Genomic DNA, 24,543 nt, shown 5'->3' on the forward strand with positions numbered 1-24,543 from the left:
CAGAAATTCCTGAAGCTCCTTCAGTTTTGCTGTAGGTCTCTTGGCCGCCTCCCTGACCAGTTTTCGTCTTATCTTTTCATCAATTTTGGAGGGACGTCCAGCTCTTTGCAATGTCACTGTTGTAAACAACCGCAACAGAGGATTCTGCACGGATGGCAGGTGCAATGGCTCAAAATAGTATCAAAAAGTCACAAAGCAGCCAGCACTAAACTGGAAAAAGAGTATTTATTATGTGGCACCACAGAACACAAACTAGTTTCAGCCCAATGGCCTATTTCGATGTATACTTCAAACTGCAGTCAACCTCCTATTTATATGTACAACCAAAAGTCTTAATTAATCATTAATCAAACAATTATAGATGCTCATTTAGACCAGGTGGAAATAATCCACCCAGTTTCACAATCCATGATTTCTCTTTTTTGTTTAAAATATTGTGCCAACCTGTTTTAAAGGATCTGTTGCCCATAATTCTATCAATAATGATAAATTTAAATCTAGCTGTGTTATGTACCATAGTACTTTTGTACAAAGCATTAGTTAAATATTTATTTTTAATATTGCTAAGATGTTCTGAAATGAGAAATTTGATAGGTATGAAAGTGTGGCCAATGTAAAAGGCCGAGCAGGAACAAATTGCAAGGTAAATGGCTAAATCACCGCTACAGTTGAAGAAAACATTAATAGAAAAAACTTTTGAGGTGTTTTTACTAGTAAATTCTTTCGTCTGAAAAATGTTTGCACAAAAAGAGCAATGCCCCAAGGGTAACAGCCCACCACTGTTGTCCCATATTTTTTCCACTTTTTGATGACTGTCTTCACTGTATTCCATGGTATATCCAATGCTGTGGAATTTTTTTTGTACCCTTCTCCTGACTGATACCTTTCGACAATGAGATCCCTTTAATGCTTTGTAAGCTCTCTGCAAACCATGGCTTTTTGCTGTAGCAGGCAACTGAGTAAATGTCAGGAAAATCGTACTAGGGCAGCTGAACTTTATTTGGAGTTAATCAGAGTCTCTTTAATTGATGGCATGTGTGTACCCAAGAAGAAAATGTTGTAATTAAGTCAAAAGGGTGCTTCAACAATGTATTAGTTTAAGGGTGTGCACACACAATAAGTATTAGTTTAAGGGTGTGCACACTTGTGCAACTAGCATACTGTATTTTTTTAAATTTTTTCCCCTAACAGATTTGTATGTTTTTCAACTGAATTGTACAGGTTATATGTCACATTAAAGGTGGGAAAAGTCTAATTTTCTTACATCACAAAAACCTGGCATTTTAACAGGGGTGTGTAAACTTTTTATATCCACTGTATGTTTGCAGGAGGGGTCAAAGTCAGAGGTATTGGCAGATGCCACAGAGCATAAAAATCCCTTCTGCCCTTTTTCCTTTTCTAAACAGAGCTAAAGACTCAGCTTGACATCAGATGACATACTTACTGAAGTGAGAACAGTGGGCACAGTTTGGAAAGTCATGCTCCAAGCCCAGGCAAAACAAACTAAAAGAGTGAAAGTCTTGACGTGAAATTGTTTTTTTCTCACTCAAGAAAAGTATTACTTTTACTACTTATCTAACAGCAAACCAATTTGATAAAATAAGGAAAGGTTCCCCAAATGAGCATCATGGTCTGAAGAAGCTACTGTGAAAGTGCTAACCTGTGCACATATTAAACTTGTTTTATAACAGAAGAAACTATCTTGTGCTTTTAACTCCATTTGCATGGTCGCACACACCAAGGAACTGCTTGTTTTTGTCAGTATAAACAATAAGCAGACTGAGTAATGGCAGAGGACTGAACTTCAACATTTATGAGGGGCAGAAAAATCATTTCTCTAGAAATGTTAAGTATTGCTTACTAACAAAATTGAAAGTTATGTACACCCCATAACAATAGATTCATGCTGCCTTTCTCCATTGCGTTCAACCTGAAGGACTTCAGATCTGACTCGGATCCGATGCTGACCAATTTAAAGTCTTCAGCCTGCTTGGCTCCACCTCCATTAACCATAACTCCCCACTCCTCCCAAATCAAGTTTTCCCCATCAAACAGACATAATGATATACCACATACAATTGAAAGCATATCTCCCACCACTAAGGATAAGACAACCAAGAAGAAAGCAAGAATCCAAAATGTGAAATAAATGACCCTCAATGGCCAGTCATCACAGAAGGAAAGACCTGACACATCAGCATTAAGGCAGGGGACAGAAGGGTGGGGAGGATGAACCAGATGGATACAGGCAATATTGATCTATTGTTATGGTGAGAACATAACTTTTGTATCTCATGCCATCTGCTCCATCTAGCTTCAACCTGTGGGACAAAGTCCCCAGCCACAAATATTCCTCAGAAGGAACTAAGGAAGGATATTCCATAATGCAGTGGAGCCAAAGGAAGCCCTTGATCTAGATAAGATGTCAAGCTTATGACACAAATGAGTGATGATCCAGCCAAGTGGCAGCAACATAAATATCATCCATATTAACTCTAGAAAGGAAAACCATAGAAGTAGCTACAGCCCTTGTTGAATGACCTTTAGGTTTGTGTAGACGGATCTTACCTTTTAACGAATATGCAAACAAAATACAGTCCGATAGCCACTTGGATAAAGTCACTTTAAACACACGCGAGCCCAGCCTGGATTTTGAAAAAACAAACAGCTGACTTAATTTTCTGAAAGACTTGGTATGGTCAAGACAGAATCTCAATTGCCAATGTACATCCAGACAATGTAAAAGATATTTACCTTTATTGGAAATACTCAGGAAAAGCATGGGGAGAACAATGGAGCTGTTAAGGTTATTCTTGGAAGCTAGCTTGGGCAGAAAAGAAGGGCTGGTACAAAGAGAAACCCTATCTTTGTAGAACACCAACTAAGGGGGTGAAGAATCAAGAGCTTGCAACCCCTGAACCCTTCTTGTGGAAGTAATCACCACCAAAAACAAAGTCTTCCAAGACAAAATCTTCAAGTCCAAAGAGGCTGATGGTTCAAAAGTAGGACCAGCTAGAACCTGGAGAATGAAGGGCAGATCACAGGGATGGACCGGATCCCATACTAGGGGAATGAAGAAAAAAGTACCTTTGAGAAAAGCCTTGGAAATCCTGATGGAAGCCAAAGGCACACCAACCAATGTGAAAATTAGAAATAGCCACTAACTGTACTTTGAGAGTACAAAAGCTAGAACCTGAGCTAAACAATTCAGTTAGAAAATCCAACATGTACACCAAAGGGGCAAAAAAGGGTCGAGTCCTCTAGCCTTCACCCACAAAACAAACCTTTTCCATTTTCTGATATACTTCTCTAGCAAACTGCTTTTGAGAGGAAGACAAAATATGGAACAATCGCCTGTGAAAGCTTGGGTTTCCTGGCCATATAGGGAACTACAGGAACCATCCAGTGAACTTGAGGGGCTAAAGACTGGCAGGGGGGGGTCCAGACCTACTGGATGAGAAATAAGATCCAGAATCGTATACAGTACCCAAGGAGATATTTCCGAAGAGGCCAAAAGAAGGAGGACTACACCTCAAAAGGCCAAAATGGGGTGAGAGGGATCACTGTGGCTCTGCAGCAGGCTGTTTTCTGCAGAAACTTTAAAACTTTACCAGCAAAGGAACTGGAGGATAAACAAAAGTTCCAGGGGCCAAGAAAGCACCAGAGCATCCCTTGGTGACTGACCCCGAGGGGGGACGATGGTATAATAACTGTTGCACTTGGTGTTGGATGGGGAGACAAACAGGTCGCAACACAGAGTACACAAATGGCAATCTGAAATGCCACTGCTGGATTTATGGACCTCACTTGAGGCAACAAAATGTTCCTGCTGAAGCTCTGAGAATGTTGGACTTCCCAAGATATAAACTGCTACCAGGAACTGTTGAGAGAAGATCTCTCACTGTCAAACTCTCATGGCCTTCTGTCATGTTCTCCCTTGTTTGTTGAGATACTAGATGACTGACATATTGTCCATCTGTACAGCAATCACACCTCTGGGAATGGTGTCCTGAAAGTTCTGCAATGCAAGGAGGACCTCTCTCACCTATAGAACACTGATGTGAATATGGGCGTCTGCGGAAGACTGTCCTCCCTTTAAAATGCTGCTCTGACCCCCACCCCAGGAGGGAGGCATCCATGGTGACCTTGGATGATGGAGAAGGAATTATAAATGGTCTCCTTTGGGTTACCAAGGGAAACAGTAACCACCACTGAATTTGTTCATGACACACCTTTGTTAACCGTATAGGGAAATCCAAGGGATGAGCCAGGAAGGACCACTGACTCTAGAGTTAGTCAAATCTAGGGCCCTCAAGTGACATCTGGCCAAGGGAACCAGTCCTGTCGATGCTGCCATATCACTCAGAAGTTTCCTAACTGCATGAGCCAGTGGTCTCAGAGTTGCAAGCACAGACAGGGCCGGAGCCTGAAGGCTGAGAACTCTGGAGCTTGGGAACCTGACAATTTGATGGATCGTGTCTAAATGACACCCCATGAACTCTAGAACTTGAACAGGCTGAAGGCTCGATTTTGGATAGTTCACTGTAGTGCTCAAGTTGTCACACAGTTGGAGTAAGGAGTTCCTGGTCAAGATCAATAAAGTGTTTGTGGCAGCTGTGAGGAGCCAATCATCCAGGTATAGAAAGACCTGAAAACCCTGCAACCAGAATCAGGCCACGACCACTGCCATGCAACTGGTAAAACAACCAGGGGGCTGTGGGGAGACCAAATGGCAGGGCCCTGTACTGGTAATGATTGGCTCCCAGCCAGAAGCAAGAAGCAAGGAAAACTCTGGGAACACCAATCTATCTTGATGTGATGGTAAGCGTACTTCAGGTCTTGCGAGCATATCTAATCATCCTTCCTCAGAAGAGGTAAGATGGACTGCACCGTGACCATCTGGAACTTGGTCTTTTTGACAAACTAGTTTAGTGTGCTCAAATCCAAAATTGTTCTGACGTCTTGTGTTTTTTTGGAACTAAAAAGAACCTGTACGAGACCCCGAAGCCTATCTAGCCTGGTGGTACCTCCTGAATGACTCCACTTATGAGCAACCTTTGAAACTTTGCTGCTGCGTAAAGTGTTGTATGGAGTGGAACACCTGGGAGACATTTTAGGTGATAGTTTGGGACCTCTTAAAAGGGAATGTAATAACCTTTGGATATGACTCTCAACACCCAGGAGTCTGAGGTGATGGCCTTCCAAGCTCTTGGGTGGAGAGCTCAACCGCCTCCACAGAAGAGCAGCTGGGCAACCCTTCAGGATCTCTGAAAGGGCCCACTGGAAAAATTCTTGTGGAAGCCTTGCCCTGTGGGTGGCATCTGTTATGATTCCACCCCCCACCCTCGGGAGGAACCCTTCTGAGGAGAGTCCTGGGAAAAGAACTGTGACTTTCTTTAAAAGAGATGCTTACCCCATTTTTGATTCCTAGAAAAGGTTAACTGGAAGGTAGAAAAGCATACTCCAATGGAGGACAGAGTCTTCCCATCTTGTTCGCTCCTCGTCAGACCATCCTTAATCTTGGGCCCAAACAAAGAGGACCTGTCAAAAGGGGAATTGATAAAGATCACTTTGAAACTGTCCAACAAGTTACACAATTCCATAAAGGTGTTGCACCGCATTGCATTCCCTGAGCTTGCTGCTCTAACAGCCGCATTAGAAATGAGTCTCATTGAAATACTTGAGATGGAAATCAAAGCAGACAACTGAGTCTACAGTTTTTCTGAGTATACTAAGACTGCTGTGTCTTGAGGGTACTTGACACTTCAGACTCTAAGTCCCATTGACGCTTTGTCAAGTGAGATAAGTAGTTAAGTGCTCTCAATACAAAAGTTGATGAGGCATAGGCATGCTTCCCTAACTGATCCAGCTACTGAGACTGTTCGGGGAGTGGATTGAGGAGGTCTACTCAGAAATCTCATTCTTGGTGGCTGCCACCACCACAATGGCATTGACAGGTGAACCCTTACTCCAATGAGTCCTGTCTTTGGAAGCGGAAGGGAATACAAATGAGAGTTATCTGATACAACAATGTCACTAAATAAGCAAAAATGTTTATAGACAAAAGGAGGTCTAAACAGTAAAATTACAGCAAAAGTACTTGGGTGGAATATGCCATAATGAAACAAAGACTTTAAAGCTGTGGTCCTCTGCTCAATTTTTTTTAAGCTTTATTAGTCAGTTTTAGGTTGAATAAATTCTTGGAACCAAGCACTATACAAATCAATAAACATGTAAGGCATAAAAGCATTAAATTATAAAAATAGAGACAATAATAAAACTAGGTAAATATAAAAAAATAAAAAAGAACAAATAAAGACTGTTAAGATGGTTTATAAGCTCTTGTACATTTAGTAATGACGTGGGGAAAAGTTCCCAAATAGATTTGTATCAGAATAAAAGTCTCTTTTGAAATAAACTGATCAAATCTATATAAAATATCGACATACCAAATTAAGGCTTGATTAACTGAATACAAAACTACTTTAATCTCCGATCGAAAACATATCACACCATCTCCACAAAAGAGCAATATTTTACATGTACTTTGGTTATCAGAGTCCCATGAACTGCATCCTTTCATGCTAATGTGATGTCAGGAAAATATGCAGCTATACTGGCCAGAGTATGGTAAACTTGCCACGTACTTTCTTCATTATTTGCATTCTCTACGAACAAAGACATATATAATAAAAACTGTCAACAAGCAGTTTACAGATGCTCCCCTTAACTATATATGGATTATTAACAAACAACAGGTTAAAGCAAATAGAGTTGTCTCATTTAAATTGAGCCAATTACTGAAAAGAACCATCAGGAATGAAAACCAACCAAAAGTTAAGTTAAAAAATCTCTTACATGGAAAATAAGGTGCTAGCACAACTGAATTTTATACAAAGAAACATTTTTGACCAGATTGTAAAAGTATGGTATCACAACTGACTGTTGTGCAATAAATAAATAAAGAAACAATATACATTTGAACATCTCATAAGCCACACAGGGAGCTAGGTGGCATTTCCTCTAGATACTTCTATTGAACTCCATAGAGAACAGAGATATGAATCAGATTGTCAAAAACTTCCCATATTTTTAAGTACAGATATTTCTTTTAAGATGTATACACAGTTTAAAAGATTAAATGAACTTATCAAGATCTGTGAATATTAATAAATATTTTAGAAATGTGAGACTCTGGAGAGGTGGAGATATGCTCTAGAGAGCAGAGGAATGAAGGTCAGCAGGGCTAAGACAGAATATATGTGTGTAAATGAGAGGGAGGGTAGAGGAACGGTGAGGATGCAGGGAGAAGAGTTGGTAAAGGTTGACGAGTTTAAGTACTTGGGATCAACAGTTCAGAGTAATGGTGAATGTGGAAGAGAGGTGAAGAAGGGAGTACAGGCACAGTGGAATGGGTGGAGAAGAGTGTCAGGAGTGATTTGTGACAGACGGATACCAGTAAGAGTGAAAGGGAAGGTCTACAAGAGGGTAGTGAGACCAGCTATGTTATATGGGTTGGAGACAGTGGCATTGACAAAAAGGCAGGAGTCAGAGCTGGATGTGGCAGAGTTAAAGATGTTAAGATTTGCACTCGGTGTGACTAGGATGGACAGGATTAGGAATCAGTATATTAGAGGGTCAGCTCATGTTGGACAGTTTGGAGACAAAGCAAGAGAGACGAGATTGCGTTGGTTTGGACATGTGCTGAGGAGGGATGATGGGTACATTGGGAAAAAGATGCTAAGGATGGAGCTGCCAGGTAAGAGGAAAAGAGGAAGGCCTAAGATAAGGTTTATGGACGTGGTGAGAGAGGACATGCAGGCGGTTGGTGTGACAGAGCAAGATGCAGAGGATAGGAAGAAATGGAAAAAGATGATCCGCTGTGGCGACCCCTAACGGGAAAAGCCGAAAGAGGATGATGGATTTTAGAAATGTGCTGAGTTAAGAATTTACATAAATGTACATATAAAGATGTCCATCTTGATAATGTATTTTTTGAAATAATAGAAAAAATGCAGGCCATTTGGTTAGAGTTTGCTTTATCTTATTCTTGCATTATTATAAGTTACTTAAGTGATAATCAGAATTGTTTTGCAAAAATGTAACGCCAAGGTACTATTTTTCTGACAAAACTGCACTAGCATGGTCATGAAGATTTAAAGATCAGATAATCTTAAAAAGAAAATAACACTAATTTACTTAAATGTAATACTAGAATGCTCTACAGAATAAGTTAATGATATCTATTATCTTAACAATGTTATGTAATGGTAATGGAGCTTGAAAATAACACTCTTTCATCATCTGCAAATGTAGTGTATGGCACAGTTATCTGATTCTGTACTAACATATCTTAAGCAGAGGTTTTACACAAAAAATAAATAAACACGGTGATAACAGGCATCTTTGACACATGCCATTTTTGACACAAATTGGTTTAAAAGGTTGGCCATTAAAGTACAGTGTGGTTAAGGACTTCACAGTTTTTTTTTTTAACTGTGTCAATGCATGATTGAAGAAATTTAAATTTAGCATGAAATGTGAACAGAAAATGTTAATAAACTCTGTTGAAAGCATAAGGACCATCAACTGGTACTACAAGAATACAGCCATTGTACTGATCTCTGAGTAACACAGACACAAGTACATACATAGTAATGGTTTGATTAGACATTTGCCAGAATTTTTGAAACTCAGTTGAATTGTGGAATCAATGCTTGGTCATCTATATTTGATTTTTGCTGGCTAAAACTGTAGTATGTATCTTTAACTCAATATTTATTAGGGTTATAGGCCTACAATTTGTAAGAGTAGGCAGATCTGTACTTGGTTTGAAAGAAAGCATGGTCATAATAACACCACGGTAATAACATTTAACTATTTTTTTTACAGAAAACCTTTTATAGAATTTGGACATAAAACCACCTGGTCCAGAAGGCTTGCTATTTTAAGAAACTTAATAGACAGCAAAACTTCTTCAGCCCTAAAAGGTTGTTCAAGACCATCTTCGAGATCATTGGGAATCTGAAAAAAGTTAAGCATATGTAGAAAGTCCTTTATTTCTTTTAACACCCCTCACCCGTTTGAATTACCATATGATGTTTTTCTTTAAATTTTGTGAAATTAAATCCATTCTATTCCTCTGATAATGTTATCACCTGGAACCTGGATCCATACAGACTATTTATCCAATATTTTCAAATCAGCAGAAGATAACTAATGGTTTGAAATGATACTTAACTCATTTTTCAGTGATTTAATTTGTCTGACAGTAAAATTCTGAACAAATTTTATGGCAAAAACTGAAAGCAAAACAAAATAATTCTTTAAAGTTATTTTACAGTAGATTACCCAATACATAGCATGGCATAAAACTGTGGTTTAGTATTTTTTACTTGACCCTGTGAGACAGCAGTGGATATAGTAAACTTAAGGGAAAATGAACAATGTAGTCAGTCATAAATATAACATCAGAAGAGGAGTCTAATTAAAGGCTGAAGAATACAATAGAAGCGGTGTCAAACTGGAAATAAGTAGGATGCAGAACTATAAATATAAAAACCTCTGTGAGATGGTGCTATCCTTCACAGGAAGTAGAACTCTTTGGTAGTACTGAGTGGATAAATGGTGCATGACAGAATACTTGTGTGCATTGTTTTTACTAATTTTAACATTTACAGCCAAAGATCCTCAAATCAAAAACCAAGTTTCCAGAAGACTGCGACCTAGAAGCAGTCATTAATGCCCCAATTGACTTAGCCATCTTGCAGGAAGGTTTTTCCCAAATAAATAACTGGTGCCAAAATCATAGACTGAAACTAACTGCCAAAAAATCATTACTGTATCCTTTGGGAAGTCACCTATCTCAGGGAGCTAACACATTGACAATACAGATCCTAAGAGTTGACTCAGTTGTTTGGATTCAGGAACCTATGTTGGTCAAAAGCTAGGTCACTGTCCACAAGTGCCCATTGTCGTAAAAAAAAGCCCTTCTATACTGCACAGCTTATAAACTAACGGGTTGTGTCTAGATCTGGGGATGTCATTGCTCCTCTTTATTCAGCCCTCAGTAGGCCAATCATGGAGTATAATGCCCTTTTGGCATGTATCTGCCCAGGCACATGCAACAACCGGAATGCCCACAATGACACCTTACTAAAAGGATATAAAATATAAGCAATATGTCCTACATGGACTGATAAAAAGCCCTGTCACTATACTCAGTATCCTATAAACTGCTAACATGAGACCCATGTCTGTCATACAAGGCATCCTCCAATACAATCCTAAAATATTTACTGCATATCAGCAAGTCAAATGGCATCAGAAATATTCAGTCTAGTGATCTAAACCTCTTCTGCAACATCAACAGAATAGTTTAGAGAGACAGGAATATCACAGAGAGGATATTGCTGATGTGGAACAGACTATCCATCCACATAAAACAAAGCACATACCTTCCCATATTCAAATGCAACTTAGATCTATGGATGGGAAACAGAAAAGTTACCCCAGTACTACCCTATGTACTACTAATAGACAGAGGCAGCTTCTAAATTATTTATTCAATTCATGGGTCCCCTCAAACTATCTATTGTATGATCTCAATAATTCTTATTAGAGGTAATATATAATTATGAACCATGGCAAGGGTAAGGCCAATCTTTAACCAAAGAGAATAGGTTAATTTGCTCATCAAAAAGAAAAATGGCTAGGCTTAAAATGGCTCTCAATGGCAGCTAGCCTAGTACTTACTTATGAGCCTATAAAGTAGAACAATGTTTCACAGCAATCCAGAATGTGGCTAACAAAGTGGTCTTTGCAAAAAAAAAAAAAAAAAAAAAAAACTGTTCCAAACATTATATTTTAGTTTCCAGTGTTGTAATCTATGAAATGGCATAACGGGGAAAACAACATCATACAAAAACATGTTGACTTAAGGTAAAAAGACTGAGTTTACATGTACTAGACTACTGAAAGATGTAACTCGACTGAAATACAATGCACTTACCGTGTTATACAGTTTATCAAATTCAGCATACCGTCTAAGAACAAACCATTCTTTTCTGCCAACTGAAACCATAACTTTGTAAACCTGTAAGAAAAAAAAAAACACACAATAAATTTAATGAAGCAATAATTAATAGGAATACAGCACATTAACTTCAGTTAACTTCACAGGTGGTTGCACTGACACAATACCAACCATGTAGCTATACCTGCTAATCCCATTATCTCATATCATATTGTACTTCTTCTTCTTTCGGCTTTTCCCAGTTAGGGGTCGCCACAGCGGATCACCTGTCCGCTCATGACTGGCAGTGGAGTTTTACAGTGTCGAGTTGCCAGTCCGGCACCCAACCTTCCACAGAAGGCACACACACACACACACGTACTCACACCTTGGGCCAATAGCAAAATAAACAAATACTTCATGGCTTTCTAAATTATGGGATCACTCAGCAAAAACAAAATCCCATGTAAATCACAGGCTACTCCTCCTTACAATTCTCTACTACATTGTTCAGTGGCAATTTTCTTGAACTTACTGTGTTTCACTTGGTCTTAACCAGTTTTTTTCTATGACCACACTTCCAGCTCACTGACTTACTTTATGGGCCTTTGCTTAAATGGTACTCCACACTACCAATCACTTACAATGTCTGTTCCTCCACAATTTTTTTTTAAATAGGTAAAGTGAGACCCTTGTCATGCATAACCTGGGCCCGATGGTACATATAGAAAGAAGTTATGTACTCACCATAACGTTCCATCTGTGTCGCCCATTTTCTTTTATCCTCGACATATGGGTTCGGTTCCAAACCTCAGAATAGATTTGGTCGTTACTACATCTCGTGAAAGCTAAAAATTCTTAAGCTTAACCCTTACCCACAAGGCTCCTCTCTTATTTACCTCAGATTGAGTTTGCTGAAAACAGACAGAATGAAAAACAAAAGCCTTCATAAAAACCATACCTGGAACCATATAAGAATAACAATAAGTAATATATATCCACTATCCCTTCCACCAAAAACTTCAAGAGCAGGGGAAAGGAGGGAGGGGAGTTGAGGATAAATGAAAATGGACAACACAGATGAAACATTATGGTGAGCACATGACTTCCTTATCTGATGTCGTTAATTTTCATTTTATTCTCAACATCTGGGACAGAGTCCCCAGCTACCTTAGACTTTAGGAGGACTGAAGGAAGGATATTCATGAGCACTATAGAACGAAATGACAGTCTTCCCTGGAGACCAGATCCAGTTTGTAATGAGTAATAAAGGTATGAGGAGAAACCCAAGTTGCTGCTACACAAATATCATCCAAAGAAGCTCTAGACTGAAAAACTGCTGTAGCTACGGCTCTTGTAGAATGTGCCTTTACAGACCTAGGCAATTTAATTTTTTTTCTTATTATAGATAAAATAAATACATTCTTTGAGCCATCTGGCTAATGTCACTTTGCTCACTCGCTGGCCAAGTCTTGTAGATGAAAATGACACAAACAGTTGGTCGAATTTTCTTAAATCCTTAGTTCTCTGTAGACAGAAATGTATTTGTCTGTGAACATCTAATAAATGTAAGAAATATTCACCTTTGTTTGCAAAGCTGGGAAAAAAATACTGGTAAATTAATAGTCGGATTAATGCTGGTCTCTGACATTGCCTTTGGCAAAAAGGAAGGACTGATTCTTAACAAAACTCTATCTTTGGGGGAAATCAGGTAAGGGGGTTTTTACATGATAAAGCTTGTATTTCTGCAATTCTTCTGTCGGAAGTTATTGCCAATAGAAATATGGTTTTCTGGCATAAAAGTTTCAGATCACATTCAGCTGATGGTTCAAAGGGAGGTTGAACAACGGCTTGCAGCACTAAGTTGATTTCCTAAGGTGGGGCAGCATCTTTGTAAGGGGGGGTTAGCAAGAGTATTCCTTTTAAAAAGGCTTTGCAAAGTTTATGAGAAGCCAAAGAGTATTCTTTAAAACCATTATGGAAATTAGAAATAGCAGCTAATTGAATTTTTATGGCAGAGTGGGAACCACCTGCTTTAAAAAGTGAAGCAACAAATTCTAGGATTTTATTGCTGAGTACTGAAAAAGGATCTATATTGTTATCATGAGCCTAAAAGTTAAACCTCATCCATTTGCTAGTATACAGTTTATGGGTAGTTGAGAATACAACACATTGGGGATGAAAGTGAGGGAAGATCGGCTATTAACGGAATTGCAGAAACCAAGCTGTCAGCTTGATGCAATGTTTGGATGGATTAATCCCTCTGGATGGGATAAAAGGTCTGGAGCTGGGTCTGGAATCCAAGGCTGTTGAATCAGATAAGGCAAAAGAAAGGGGAATCATATATGTCGAGGCCAGTAATGTGCAGTGAGGATTACTTTGCTCTTCATCCTGATTGCTTTCTGTATGAATTTTGGGATTAGAGGAATGGGGGAATGTCATACAGCAGGCCAAATGTGGAGAGGAGCATCTCTCAGTGACTCCCCCGGGGGGGGGGGGGGGATCAGGGCAAAGAGTTGCTGCACTTCATATTTAGGGGAGAAGCAAATAGGTCACAGCAAGGCTGTCCCCACTGACAGAAAATCCTTTCCGTCACCTTTGGACTGAGAGACCACTTGTGAGCAAGAGAATACATCTGCTTAGTTTGTCTGCTATCACATTGGAACTCCTCAGAATGTGCATTGCTATCAGAAAGTTGTTGGAAGAGATTACCCACTGCCACACTCTAAAAGCTTCTCAACAAAGGGGATAGGAATTGGTTCCTCCCTGGTTGTTGATGTACCAAACCACTGATATATTGTCCATCTGAATCGCAACTGTTCCCAAAGGAAGAGCAGTCTCAAAGACGTGGAACAATAAAAGCACTGCTCTTAACTCCAGTGCATTGATATGCAAGTTGGCGTCTGTAGGGGACCAAGTGCCTTGGACATTCTTGCCCAGATAATGCCCCCCTCACCCTATATGGGAGGCATCCGTGGTCACTGTGGCTTGGGGTTATTATGGGACAAAGGGGCGGCCTAGAAGAATGTCTTTGGAATGCATCCACAAAGTTAAATCTTTCCTACAAAGATTGGTGATCAAAATCACATTCGACATGGGTTGGTGTAACATTGACCAGTGAGACGCTAGCAACCACTGAAGTATCCTCATGTGATATCTTTCCAAGGGAGCTAGAGTTACAGCTGCAGCCTTGGAGCCAAGTGCTTGAAGAACTAGATAAGTGGTCATTTTTGTGTTGTTGATTACTTTCTGTACCTGTACTCTGAATTTCTGTAATCTTACAGGGGGAAGAGAAGCTATAGAAGTTCGAGACTTTAGCAGGGATCTTATGAACTTCAAGTTCTGAGACTGGGGTCAATTTTCATTTCCCGTTCGATAATATCAGGGGACTTCCACACCTGGTGAGAGATCAACTGAATGTGCTCATCAGCAGGTGGAGTCATCCAAGAGGTATAGGTCAAGTGCCATAGGCCTGCAGGCACACTGACTCCTCAGAAAAGGGATTCTGGTACTTCCAGTCACCCCTCTGTTTCAATATTTCCAAAAAATCTCCAAAGGAGACATCATCATGGGGTGTACTTGGGGATCCCCCCTTCATTGAAGTCAGTGTCTTTAGTGATCAATTCCTCTGAGGAATCAAAGTGCTTCCTCTTGCACTTTCTTTTCTTAGGGACCTCCTCAGTGGAGTCATCTTGGGAGGTATCAGAAGAGGGGAGAACAGATATCAGGACTCTTGTGGTCTTGGCACTCACTGACAAAGTGGAGTGCAGGTTGAATATCTGGGTGTAAGGGACACTGGCTCCAAAGTGGAAGGGGCCGACTGCCTGACTGCTGCAGTCAGGGCTCCCTCCATGGCCTTGAAAGCTGAATGCCCAAAGAGAGAAGGGAGCCCAGAACCAAGAAAGACTGCCTCGGAACCGTGGTCACTCCCTGCTCCGAACAGACAGCTTCCAAGACCGAAGCTGAACTGATCCATGCTGAAGCCCCAAGGTGCAGAGATGGCTCCAAAAAAACAGGAGTCAACATACACCCCCCGTAGCTCTCAGGACAGAATTGGCTCTGTGAGGCTTCTGAATCTGATAGGACCAAAGACCTCCAAGCAAAAACCAGTTCCGAAGATAGGTATAGCTCTGGAACCAATACAGCTGGCACCAGGCAGCTCAGAGCCAAGACCTCTGCTGCTTCAGATGAAGTCAGAGCAGGAAAAAATGGAGGGGTAAGGGAAGGATCGGCTCCCATAACAGAGAGGGCTGAGGCCGAACAAATGCCTGAAAATCCTCTCACCCAGAGTATCTTATTCACCCACCTCTCCACATCATCTTCAGTTAAGCTCTTGATGGTATGGATAGATAGGGTGGAGAGCAATTTTGGTCTTTCCAGTAAAGGTGAAGGCAGCCTTCATGCACAGCGGTTGATAGAGGGTGAATATGAGTTTCTTGGAAGATCTACAATGGATTGCTTGTCAGTATGCTTCCTTGGTGACAAAGTAGTCGATAACGAAAGAGATGTCTGTGCCAAAAGTTTTGGTGTCGAAAATTCAAGATGCTCCGGCACCAAAATGCTAGGTGCCGAAGACTTTGCTGCTCTGATAAACTCGGTTCCATAGGTCCCTTCAGGACTGATGTTTTAGTAGAGGAGTTGGTTGGTTCCAAGGGTTCCAAATGAACTGAAGATTTAACCCTTTTCGAGGATGGTGCTGACAGAGTGGAAGGCACCAATAGGCTTCTCCTTTTTGGTGTGTCCAAAGCTTTGGAAGAAGAAGATGAGGAAGGAGAAGACATATTGGTCTTACTTTTAGCTTTGTCAGTACCACATAAGGCCTCACTGAAGGCTGATGGGAGCATACCATTCAACATAAGTTGGTTACATCTTTCCACTAGCTCCCTGTGACTGAAACTATGACATACAGAACAGTCTTCTTGAAGGTGAACAGGGCCTAGGTAATAAACACACAGCAAATGAGCATCTTACATAGGAATTTTGTGCCTTCATTTCTGCCTTTTGAATCCAGAAACTTTATATTTATCAGCCATAATGAAAATTTCAAAGTTTGTAAAAAAAATTGACGACAACAGGCCAGCTATACAAATGACAATAACACACACACGCACACACATACAGGTAGAAAAGCCTCACAAGCAGTAACACTCACTAAAGAAAGAAATAGTTTTTCTTCCTGCTGCTTTCTCCTCCATTTAAAAAAAAAACTATCAACAATGATAGATGGGAATACAGAGAGGTGTACAGAGGACAAAAAAACTATCAACAATGATAGTTCAGAATACACCAAGGTGTACAGAAAGAGAAGGAGAGAACAATTCTAAAAGGGTTAGGAAGAAGTGGGTGTGTTAACAACTAATTCAGAGGTAAAGAAGTAATGAAGTAGAAAACTCTTTCAAATTTTGAAACATATCAAAAAAGCAACACTTGGCTCGAGAGCAATGGCAAACGCGTCTATCATGGTGAGCGGCAAACAAGATCTGGGGTAAATAGGAGAGCAGCATTGTGGGTAAAGGTTAAGCTCAAGAGTTTTTGGCTTTCATGAGCTGCAGTAATGGCCAAGTCAGTTCTGAAGTTCGGAATGTTGAGGATAAAATGAAAATTAATAAACCAAACCAGTGGTCTGAGTAACCAAGATAAAAACTAGTAAACCTAAAGTAAGGCACACACGGAGCTCAGCAAAATGGACAACTGCTTTAATGAACAAGCACAAAAACAATCCACAGCAAGCTAAATCACAGCAGCACAACACAGCAAACGAAATTGCAAAGCACAAGCAACAGCACAATAACTCTGTAAAGTTAATCCACATACGTTTTCGTCACAATGACTTCATCAGATACCTAACCTCTCTTCCTTTGATGAATAAACTAATCTAATTCAAATGAACCAATGAGTGAACAAATTCAATTACACATGCAAAATGCATTAAAACACATGAACCTTAAAGGTGAATGAATCTAAAAGTTAAAACCAAAAGTATATATAATAAATAGATATTATAAATAGATATGTTTGAAGCATTTTATATAACAAAATATATATACATATCTATTTATTATATATACTTTTGTGACAAAAAACATATGTGGATTAACTTTACAGAGTTATTGTGCTGTTGCTTGTGCTTTGCAATTTCGTTTGTTTGTGCTTGTTCATTAAAGCAGTTGTCGGTTTTGCTGAGCTCTGTGTGTGCCTTGCTTTAGGTTTATAAAATGAAAATTGACAACATCAGAATAATGCAATATGTATAATAAATGGATATGAGAAATAGTCTGACATCAACATACAATGTTAATCATTTTACACACCATATCTATGCAACCATACATGTACAATATTGAAAATAAACTATAATAGTTAACAGGAAATAACTATTCACTTAGATATGATGAAAATGAAAAATTAAAACAATAAGGTTGCAAGCTGATGCTTTTAAAATGTGCCTGATGACCTCATAACTGGTTTCCTTCCTTGTTTACACTGCCTACCACCTTCTTAGACAAACATTTCAAGCAAAATGCACCTTTAGACTTTTATTTTGTCCTGCACAAATGATAAGCAGTCTGCCAGGGTTAGCACATACATGTTCGCTGTATTATTCAACTGTACTCAGTAACTGTATCAATCTATTTATTATCTGTACCTGAACTATGTATTACTTAGTAAGTAGCCTTTCTTTTACTATACATGTTACTGGAAATCTCTAAATTAATCATATTTGTTTTTAAAAATATGTATTTTAATGAAGAACAAAAGATAACACAAATAAGAGGGATTGACAAACAATCCAAGTAAACATCTCAGCTTGTTGAAGAGGTCTTCAGACATTTTCTGTTTGGCTACATATATTTAATGGAGGAAGTCTAGACTATTTGTTAAAAAAGCTGATGGCACTTGCATTATAATGTAATTTTATTTACTTATTACAATAAAAACATAGCTGTGTTAGCCAAACCACATGTAGACCTATCAGGCAAAAAACAGCCTGGCTTGCAGCCATACATCCTCCTGCAGTACAGTGCACAACTGGCAACATACTAGCATTGGGTTGGGACAAATCTGTCCGCTCTACACCACACAATTTATCTAATCCAGTAATCAAAATGAGACAGGTGACCTGCAGATATCTGGAAGCAGCCCACTATAATCAGGAATGTTTCCTTCACATAAAGCAAATGATCCCAACACAGAAGTGAATAATCCTTCTAAATTTACCTTTCTACAGTCTACAAGTGAATTTGCAGATATTAACTCAACCACCACATTCTGCTTTAAAAGACGTGAAGGTGTCATTCTGTTTAGCATGTAAAAACAATTTGTCCCAGAGATTAGTTAAATGTTGGTAACAAATTTAGACTTTAGTTTGACTGGAGAGCTGTGTTATGAAGGTACAAGAGATTCACTAGGGTAAGCACTTTAATGACACAAAAAGAAAGACAGACCTTCTCATAGGGGCCTATAAGACAGAGAGTACAGGTACAGGGTTACCATCTTGTCTTGATAGCTAAAGATTTTTAGACCAATAATAATTTAAGTTAGAAACCTTTTTTGGTCTTTCTAGCTCACACTACATCTGGCTAAGTAAATGCTAAAGGGGACACTGTACTCTATAACTGGACTAATCTAGGCTGATGACAAGGGATGACAACATATTATGGCTCCAGTTTTAATGATGAAAATAATCTCAACAAATGCCACAACTGCCTGCAGTGACGTCAACTTGTATTGTGCAAGCAAAACAGGTAGCAATGACAATGACAGAGCTATACTATCCATCACACATCAGCACATATTTTTGAATTTCTGGTGCCTTTAACCTCATTGAGTACCTCATATTATTATCTGACCTGGTTTACTGCAAGCCAGTGTACATTGTGAAAATAAATCTGACAGAGCTAGCAACACTCAGTTTTCTGCCTCATTTCCTTATGTGTATTTCTGAAGTCAAATGTTACATGATGGCAGAGGTGACTGCAAATTAGTAATTTATCTTTTATGAAGATACAGCTACAGCTTCCAGGAAAACTCTTTCTATAGGGCAACTAGTTTAAGACATGGAAATTGTAGAATGATGAGTTTTATTCCTAGTTATGAGCTGTGTCTAAGTGTGAAAAAGTACAGTGTGCTTCATTTCTGCAAGACACAATGGGAAGAATATCTTCAAGTTAATATGTCTGAGTTCCAAAACAGCAACAAATATACTATGTACAGCTGTGATGGGACAGAAAAATATCTGCAAACTGTTCTTCAAAACAGCACAAAGGAATGTTCATGAATTCCAAGAATGACTCAGACTGAATTTGGTGAGTTACACGATTCACTAGTATAACACAGAAAGTACAGTTTTGTACCTACCATAAATGTAGATGTTCGAGTGTTCACACTGCTGCAGTCATTATACTTGGGTTATCCTGCCGTCAGGCGGTTCCCCAGACAGCCTGAGTTCCAAAGTCTTGGTCCGGCATCGGTTGCTGTCGCCTCCTCCCTGACGTCAGTGTGACAGGGGTATATAAGATGCAGCTGATGCCATTTTCTTCAGTTTTTCTGGCCCCAGATGTCAGGTGCCCCCAAATAGGTAGGCAATACAAATTGCTAATAAAACATAAATAAGAAAAGCAAACTACAACTTTTAGTTACCAGCAAATACCCCCCTATAGGTAGTAAAGGGTAGAAGACCTAGGTACGTACCAGCAATAAAGAGGGGTGGAGGGAGGGTAACCTGGACTGCAGCAGTGTAAACACTCGAACATCTACATTTATGGTAGGTACAAAACTGTACTATGTTCATCGTGTTACACTGCTGCAGTCATTACACTTGGGTAGAATCCCAAAGCTGAGGTAGGGTGGCTGGTTGTATGATGCATTAGGGGTGGCTATAAGGCCCTGCAGTACTGCAGAGGCGAAGCCAGCTCTGGATTTGGAGTATAAAGGCAGATGGTAATGCTTAGTGAAGGTATGCACAGAGCTCCATGTTGCTGCTTCCAAAATATCCTTGGTAGGTACTCCTCTGAGGTAGGCCGTAGAAGTGGCTGTTGCCCTGGTGGAGTGAGATCTAATGCTGGTAGGCACAGGTTTTCCATGGTGCGTATAGCAGAAACGTACACAATGTCCTATCCATTTAGATAGTCTGTTTTGAAATGGCTTTTCCCTGTGCTCCTGCAGCACATGCTACCAATAATTGCTCAGATTTTCTGAAAGCTTTGATTTTGTCCGAGTAGAAGCGTAACTGCCTGTGAATGTCCAATGAATGCAGTAGTCTCTCCCCTTTATTCTGTGGTTTTGGATAAAAAGTTGGCAAGTGAATAGTTTGGTTTAGAGAGACACTTGAAACTACCTTGGGCATAAATGTAGGGTTAGTTCTTAAGGACACCCTGTACTGGTGAAAATGAGGAAAGATTCCACTGCCATTAGTGCCTGTAATTCTGAAACTCTTCGTGCTGATGTTAGTGCCAGGAGCAGAGCAGTTTTCCAAGAGATATATTTTAATTCTGCTGTGCTAGCTGGCTCAAAAGGAGGTAAAGTTAATTTTTCCAAAACAAAGTTGAGGTCCCAAGTTGGAGCAGGTGCTCTATGGGGCGGTCTTATGTTTTTTGCCCCTCTGAGGTACTGCTTTAGCAAAGGATTAGAGAAAATTGGTGGCTCCGTGTTGTAATGGACAGACAAAGCAGAGGCGTGGATCTTGATGGATCAAAAAGAGAGGCCTTTGTCCAGCATCTCAGTCAAATATTGTAGTATCTGAGGAATGTTTGGTACAAGAGGGTCAAGGCTGTGAACCTGGTTCCAGGAACAGAATCTTTTCCATTTATCCGAATAGGCTTTCCTGGTACTAGGCCTTCTGGTCTCCAGGATAACATCCATAGCAGTTTTGGAGAGAGGCATTGCTTGCTTTGCTAAGGTATCTTCCATGCAGCAAGGTTTAAGGTCCTTAGCTGGCTGTGGAGAATCTGATTGTTGTTCTGAGAGAGCAGATGTGGTGTTTGAGGCAAAATCCAGGGTGGTCTTTGTGCTACGTTTTTAAGATTGGGTACCAGTGCTGGCGTGGCCAGTCTGGTGCAATCAGGATCATTTTTGGCTCCTCTTGCCTGGCTTTTATGAGTACCTTTGGAAGAAGAGGCAGTGGTCGGAATGCGTATACTGTTAGGTTTTTCCAGCTGAATGAGAGGGCATCCACTTTCCATGCTTGTGGATGGTAACTCCTTGTGCAGAATTTCTGTAGCTGGCAATTCTTTGGTGATGCAAATAGATCTATTTCTGGGCTCCACCATGTTTATGTTATCATTCTGAATATTTGTGGATTCAATTCCCATTTGTGGGGATCCATAATATTTCTGCTTAAGTCGTCTGCCAGTGTGTTTTTCTCTCCTGGCAGGAATTGTGCTTGTAGATGAACCTGATAGTTTATAGCTGTGTTTCACAAAGTCATTGCTTGTCTGCAGAGGGGGCAGGAATGGGTGCCCCCTTGCTTGTTTATGTACCACATGACTGTGGTGTTGTCTGTCTTTAGTAGCAGTTGTCCTGGATGTAGTAGGACCTTGAAAGCTATAAGGGCATTTTGTACAGCTAGCATCTCTTTTTGGTTGATGTGAAGACGCTTTTGTTCTATAGGCCGCTTGCCCTGAATGCATTTTCCTGCCATGTGTGCTCCCCAGGTGTAATCCGATGCATCTGTTGTCAGTGTTTGCCTGGGTGTGGGTTGAGTAAAAGGCTGTCCCTTGTTTAGGTGACAAGCTTGAGCCCACCATCGAAACTCCTTCTGAAGGCAAGGTATTAGTGGCATAACTGTTTACTAACTTTGACAGTGTTGAGACCATACACTATTTAGGTACCATTGTGGTTTCCTCATATGCAGTCTGGCATATGAAATTAGTAGTATGCAAGATGCCATGTAGCCCAAGGCCTGCAGAATTTTTCTTGCAGGGAGTCGGGTCTTTGTTGCCATCAATTGAAAGTATTGAGTCAACTGTCCTTGCTTGTCTGGCGTGAGATAAGCCATCTGGGCCGTTGTGTTCAAGCTGGCACCCAGGAATATTATCTGTTGTGAGGGCACTAGTTTTGATTTATTTTTGTTTACTGTGTACCCCAGGCAACTTAGTAACTTTTTTACAAATGCCAGATGCTTTAGGAGAAGGTCTTTGCTCTCTGCTAGAATTAGGCAGTCGTCCATGTATGGGTAAATTTGAATTCCTCTTTGTCTGCAAAATGCAATTACTGGTGCCAGGCACTTTGTGAAGACCCTGGGCACAGCAGATAAGCCAAATGGCAGTGCAGAGAATTGATAATGCATTGGACCAGCAATGAATCTGAGGTATCTTCTGCAGTTTTGTCTGATAGGGACATGCAGGTATGCCTCCTTGAGGTCCAAGGTCACGAGCCAAGCTTGCTTGCCCAGCATGGGAAGAAGCTACTGTAATGTCAACATTCTGAATTTCTGGACATCCAGGTAAGTGTTTAGAGATGAAAGATCCAGAATAGGCCTCCAGGCTTTGTCTTTTCTGGGTACCAGAAAGTGTCTTGAGTAAAATCCTTGTCTTTGTTCCTGTGGAGGTACCTTTTGAATAGCTCCCATGGTCATGAGTGCTGTAATTTGTTTTTGAGCCTCTGCCCATTGACTTGGTGGCAAATTTGGCATTCCTTTTAACCTTGGCAGTGTGAGAAAGTGGAACCTGTAACGCTGTGAAACGATATTAAGAACCCATTTGTCTTTGGTGATCATATGCCAATTGTGATAGAAAAGGGCTAGTTTTCCTCCCAATGGGGCTGCCAAGAGAGAAATGTTTGGCAGCTGTAGTGGGAAATCATTGGGACTGTTTTTTGTAAGGTTGTTGCCTGTCTTCCCCTTCTCTCTGGTCTGGTGCACCCCATTGTCTAGGCCTGTAAGGGCCTTGTGGCTGTCCTCTACCTCTTGGACGTCTGTATTTGCCCCTTTGGGGTCTGTCTGTAACTGGAAATGACCAATTCTTGGTTGGCCAGTTTCTCCTAAATCGAAGAGGCTGTACCTGTAAGAAATCTTTCACAGTTTGCATAGATTTTGCCTTATCCTCCATTTTCTTTAGTACCTCTTCTGCCTTAACTCCAAATAGGACATCATGCTGCAAAGATGCATCCAGTAGTTATGCTTTATCATGATCTGGTAATGTATGTTCCTTTAACCATGCATGTCTTCTAATGACAGAGCCTGTAACTGCTGCTCTGCAGGAGGCCTCTAAAGAATCAAAACCACATTGCAAAGTATGTTTTCCCACTTGTTCAGCAGCATGCAATAAATCCTGCATTTCCTTAAAATTAGGAGGATCTGTATCTGAAAGCATTTTTTTGTTTCAACTGAGACATCAGAAATTGCTGATATTTTAACATGTGAAACTGGCAATTCAAAGCTCTCATTGCTAAAGTTGCAGATGTATATATTTCTTTCCCCATCTGTCTAATGCTCTGGAGTCTCTGTAGGAGGGAACTGGGTTATTTGCTGATGAGGCCCTTTGGGTCCCTGAGAAATAGTTTCTGGGTCTGCCACTGGGCTTTTATACAGAACTTTGTGTGAGTCAGGGACTCTGTAATACCTGTCTAGTTTAACTGGAGCTGGAGAGGAATCAGGATTTAAGCTGGATTCAGTGTACACATCATCCACAATATCTAACACTAGTGGAATAGCCAGGGGTCTGTGTTGAGGCAAAAGAAGAAATTCTCTGAGCCTTTTCTTGGATTCAGAATAATCCTGGCCTTCCCAATGGAAATGCTCCCTCATGGTGTGTAAAGTTTCCCCAAAAGAGTAATCCTCTGGTGGAGAGGCTGATAGAATGGATTCCTCAGCATCAGAATCCTCATAAGGGGGTAAAGAATAACCTAGGTCTGAGGAAGACTCTGAGGTAATGGACACCTGGTCGGAGGAGTCATAATCCACATCCTGTCTGGGCCTTTTATCGGGAGGGGGATGGGACCCCCTGATCAGAGTGATCAGGTCTTCGGCCATTTTGAGCATTTGTTTCTTAGGCATGGAGGCCTGTCCTGGAGACCGTGATTTCTTTGATTTAAGAGGCGGTTTAGACATAGAAGAGGGTTTAAGGCTAAGCTGACTAGGTCTGAAGACACCCTCTGAAGTTACAGGTGGCTCATGTGCACCGGATCCCTCTGCAGGGTCGGTTTCGGTAGTCTGTAAAACTTGGGAGTCCGATGGCCCAGCCATCTCCATTAAGGAGTCGGTGGCTGCCTGTTGTTCTGCAGAAACGGTTGTCAGGGGCTGCGAAGGCACCTCGCTGAAAACCGGAGAACCGGCGACTGGCCTAGAAGAGGCTTCGTCGTCAGTTTTGGGCCTCGGATGCCTGTCTTTGTCTTTGAGCTTTTTATGAATTGCGGTCATCGGAAGTTCCGAAAGCATCGTATAATTAAATTTTCTGCCAAAATAATGTCGGGCAAAATCAAACCGACGTTTAATAGTGCGCTTGCCAAAACCGACAACCAGTGACGTCGTGGTCTGGGCCTAGGCATGGGATGCAATAAGAATGGAAATCCTTATCAGGTATTTGCTTCCC

General features: G+C 40.6%; 1 protein-coding gene across 2 annotated transcripts in view; it reads right to left on the minus strand.

Moving 5' to 3' along the window:
* Positions 1–24,543, minus strand: part of SGK3 (serum/glucocorticoid regulated kinase family member 3) — a 3,149,190-nt gene that overhangs the window by 2,274,357 nt on the left and 850,290 nt on the right. For both annotated transcript variants that reach the window (XM_044067369.1, XM_044067370.1), the window contains exon 4: positions 11,012–11,095. In XM_044067369.1, the coding sequence (XP_043923304.1) occupies positions 11,012–11,095 (84 nt within the window). The remainder of the gene's footprint in view (positions 1–11,011; positions 11,096–24,543) is intronic.

This window comes from Protopterus annectens, chromosome 3.part1 (assembly GCF_019279795.1).
Source record: "Protopterus annectens isolate FY-2018-M chromosome 3.part1, PAN1.0, whole genome shotgun sequence".
NCBI classification, from domain to species: domain Eukaryota; kingdom Metazoa; phylum Chordata; order Ceratodontiformes; family Protopteridae; genus Protopterus; species Protopterus annectens.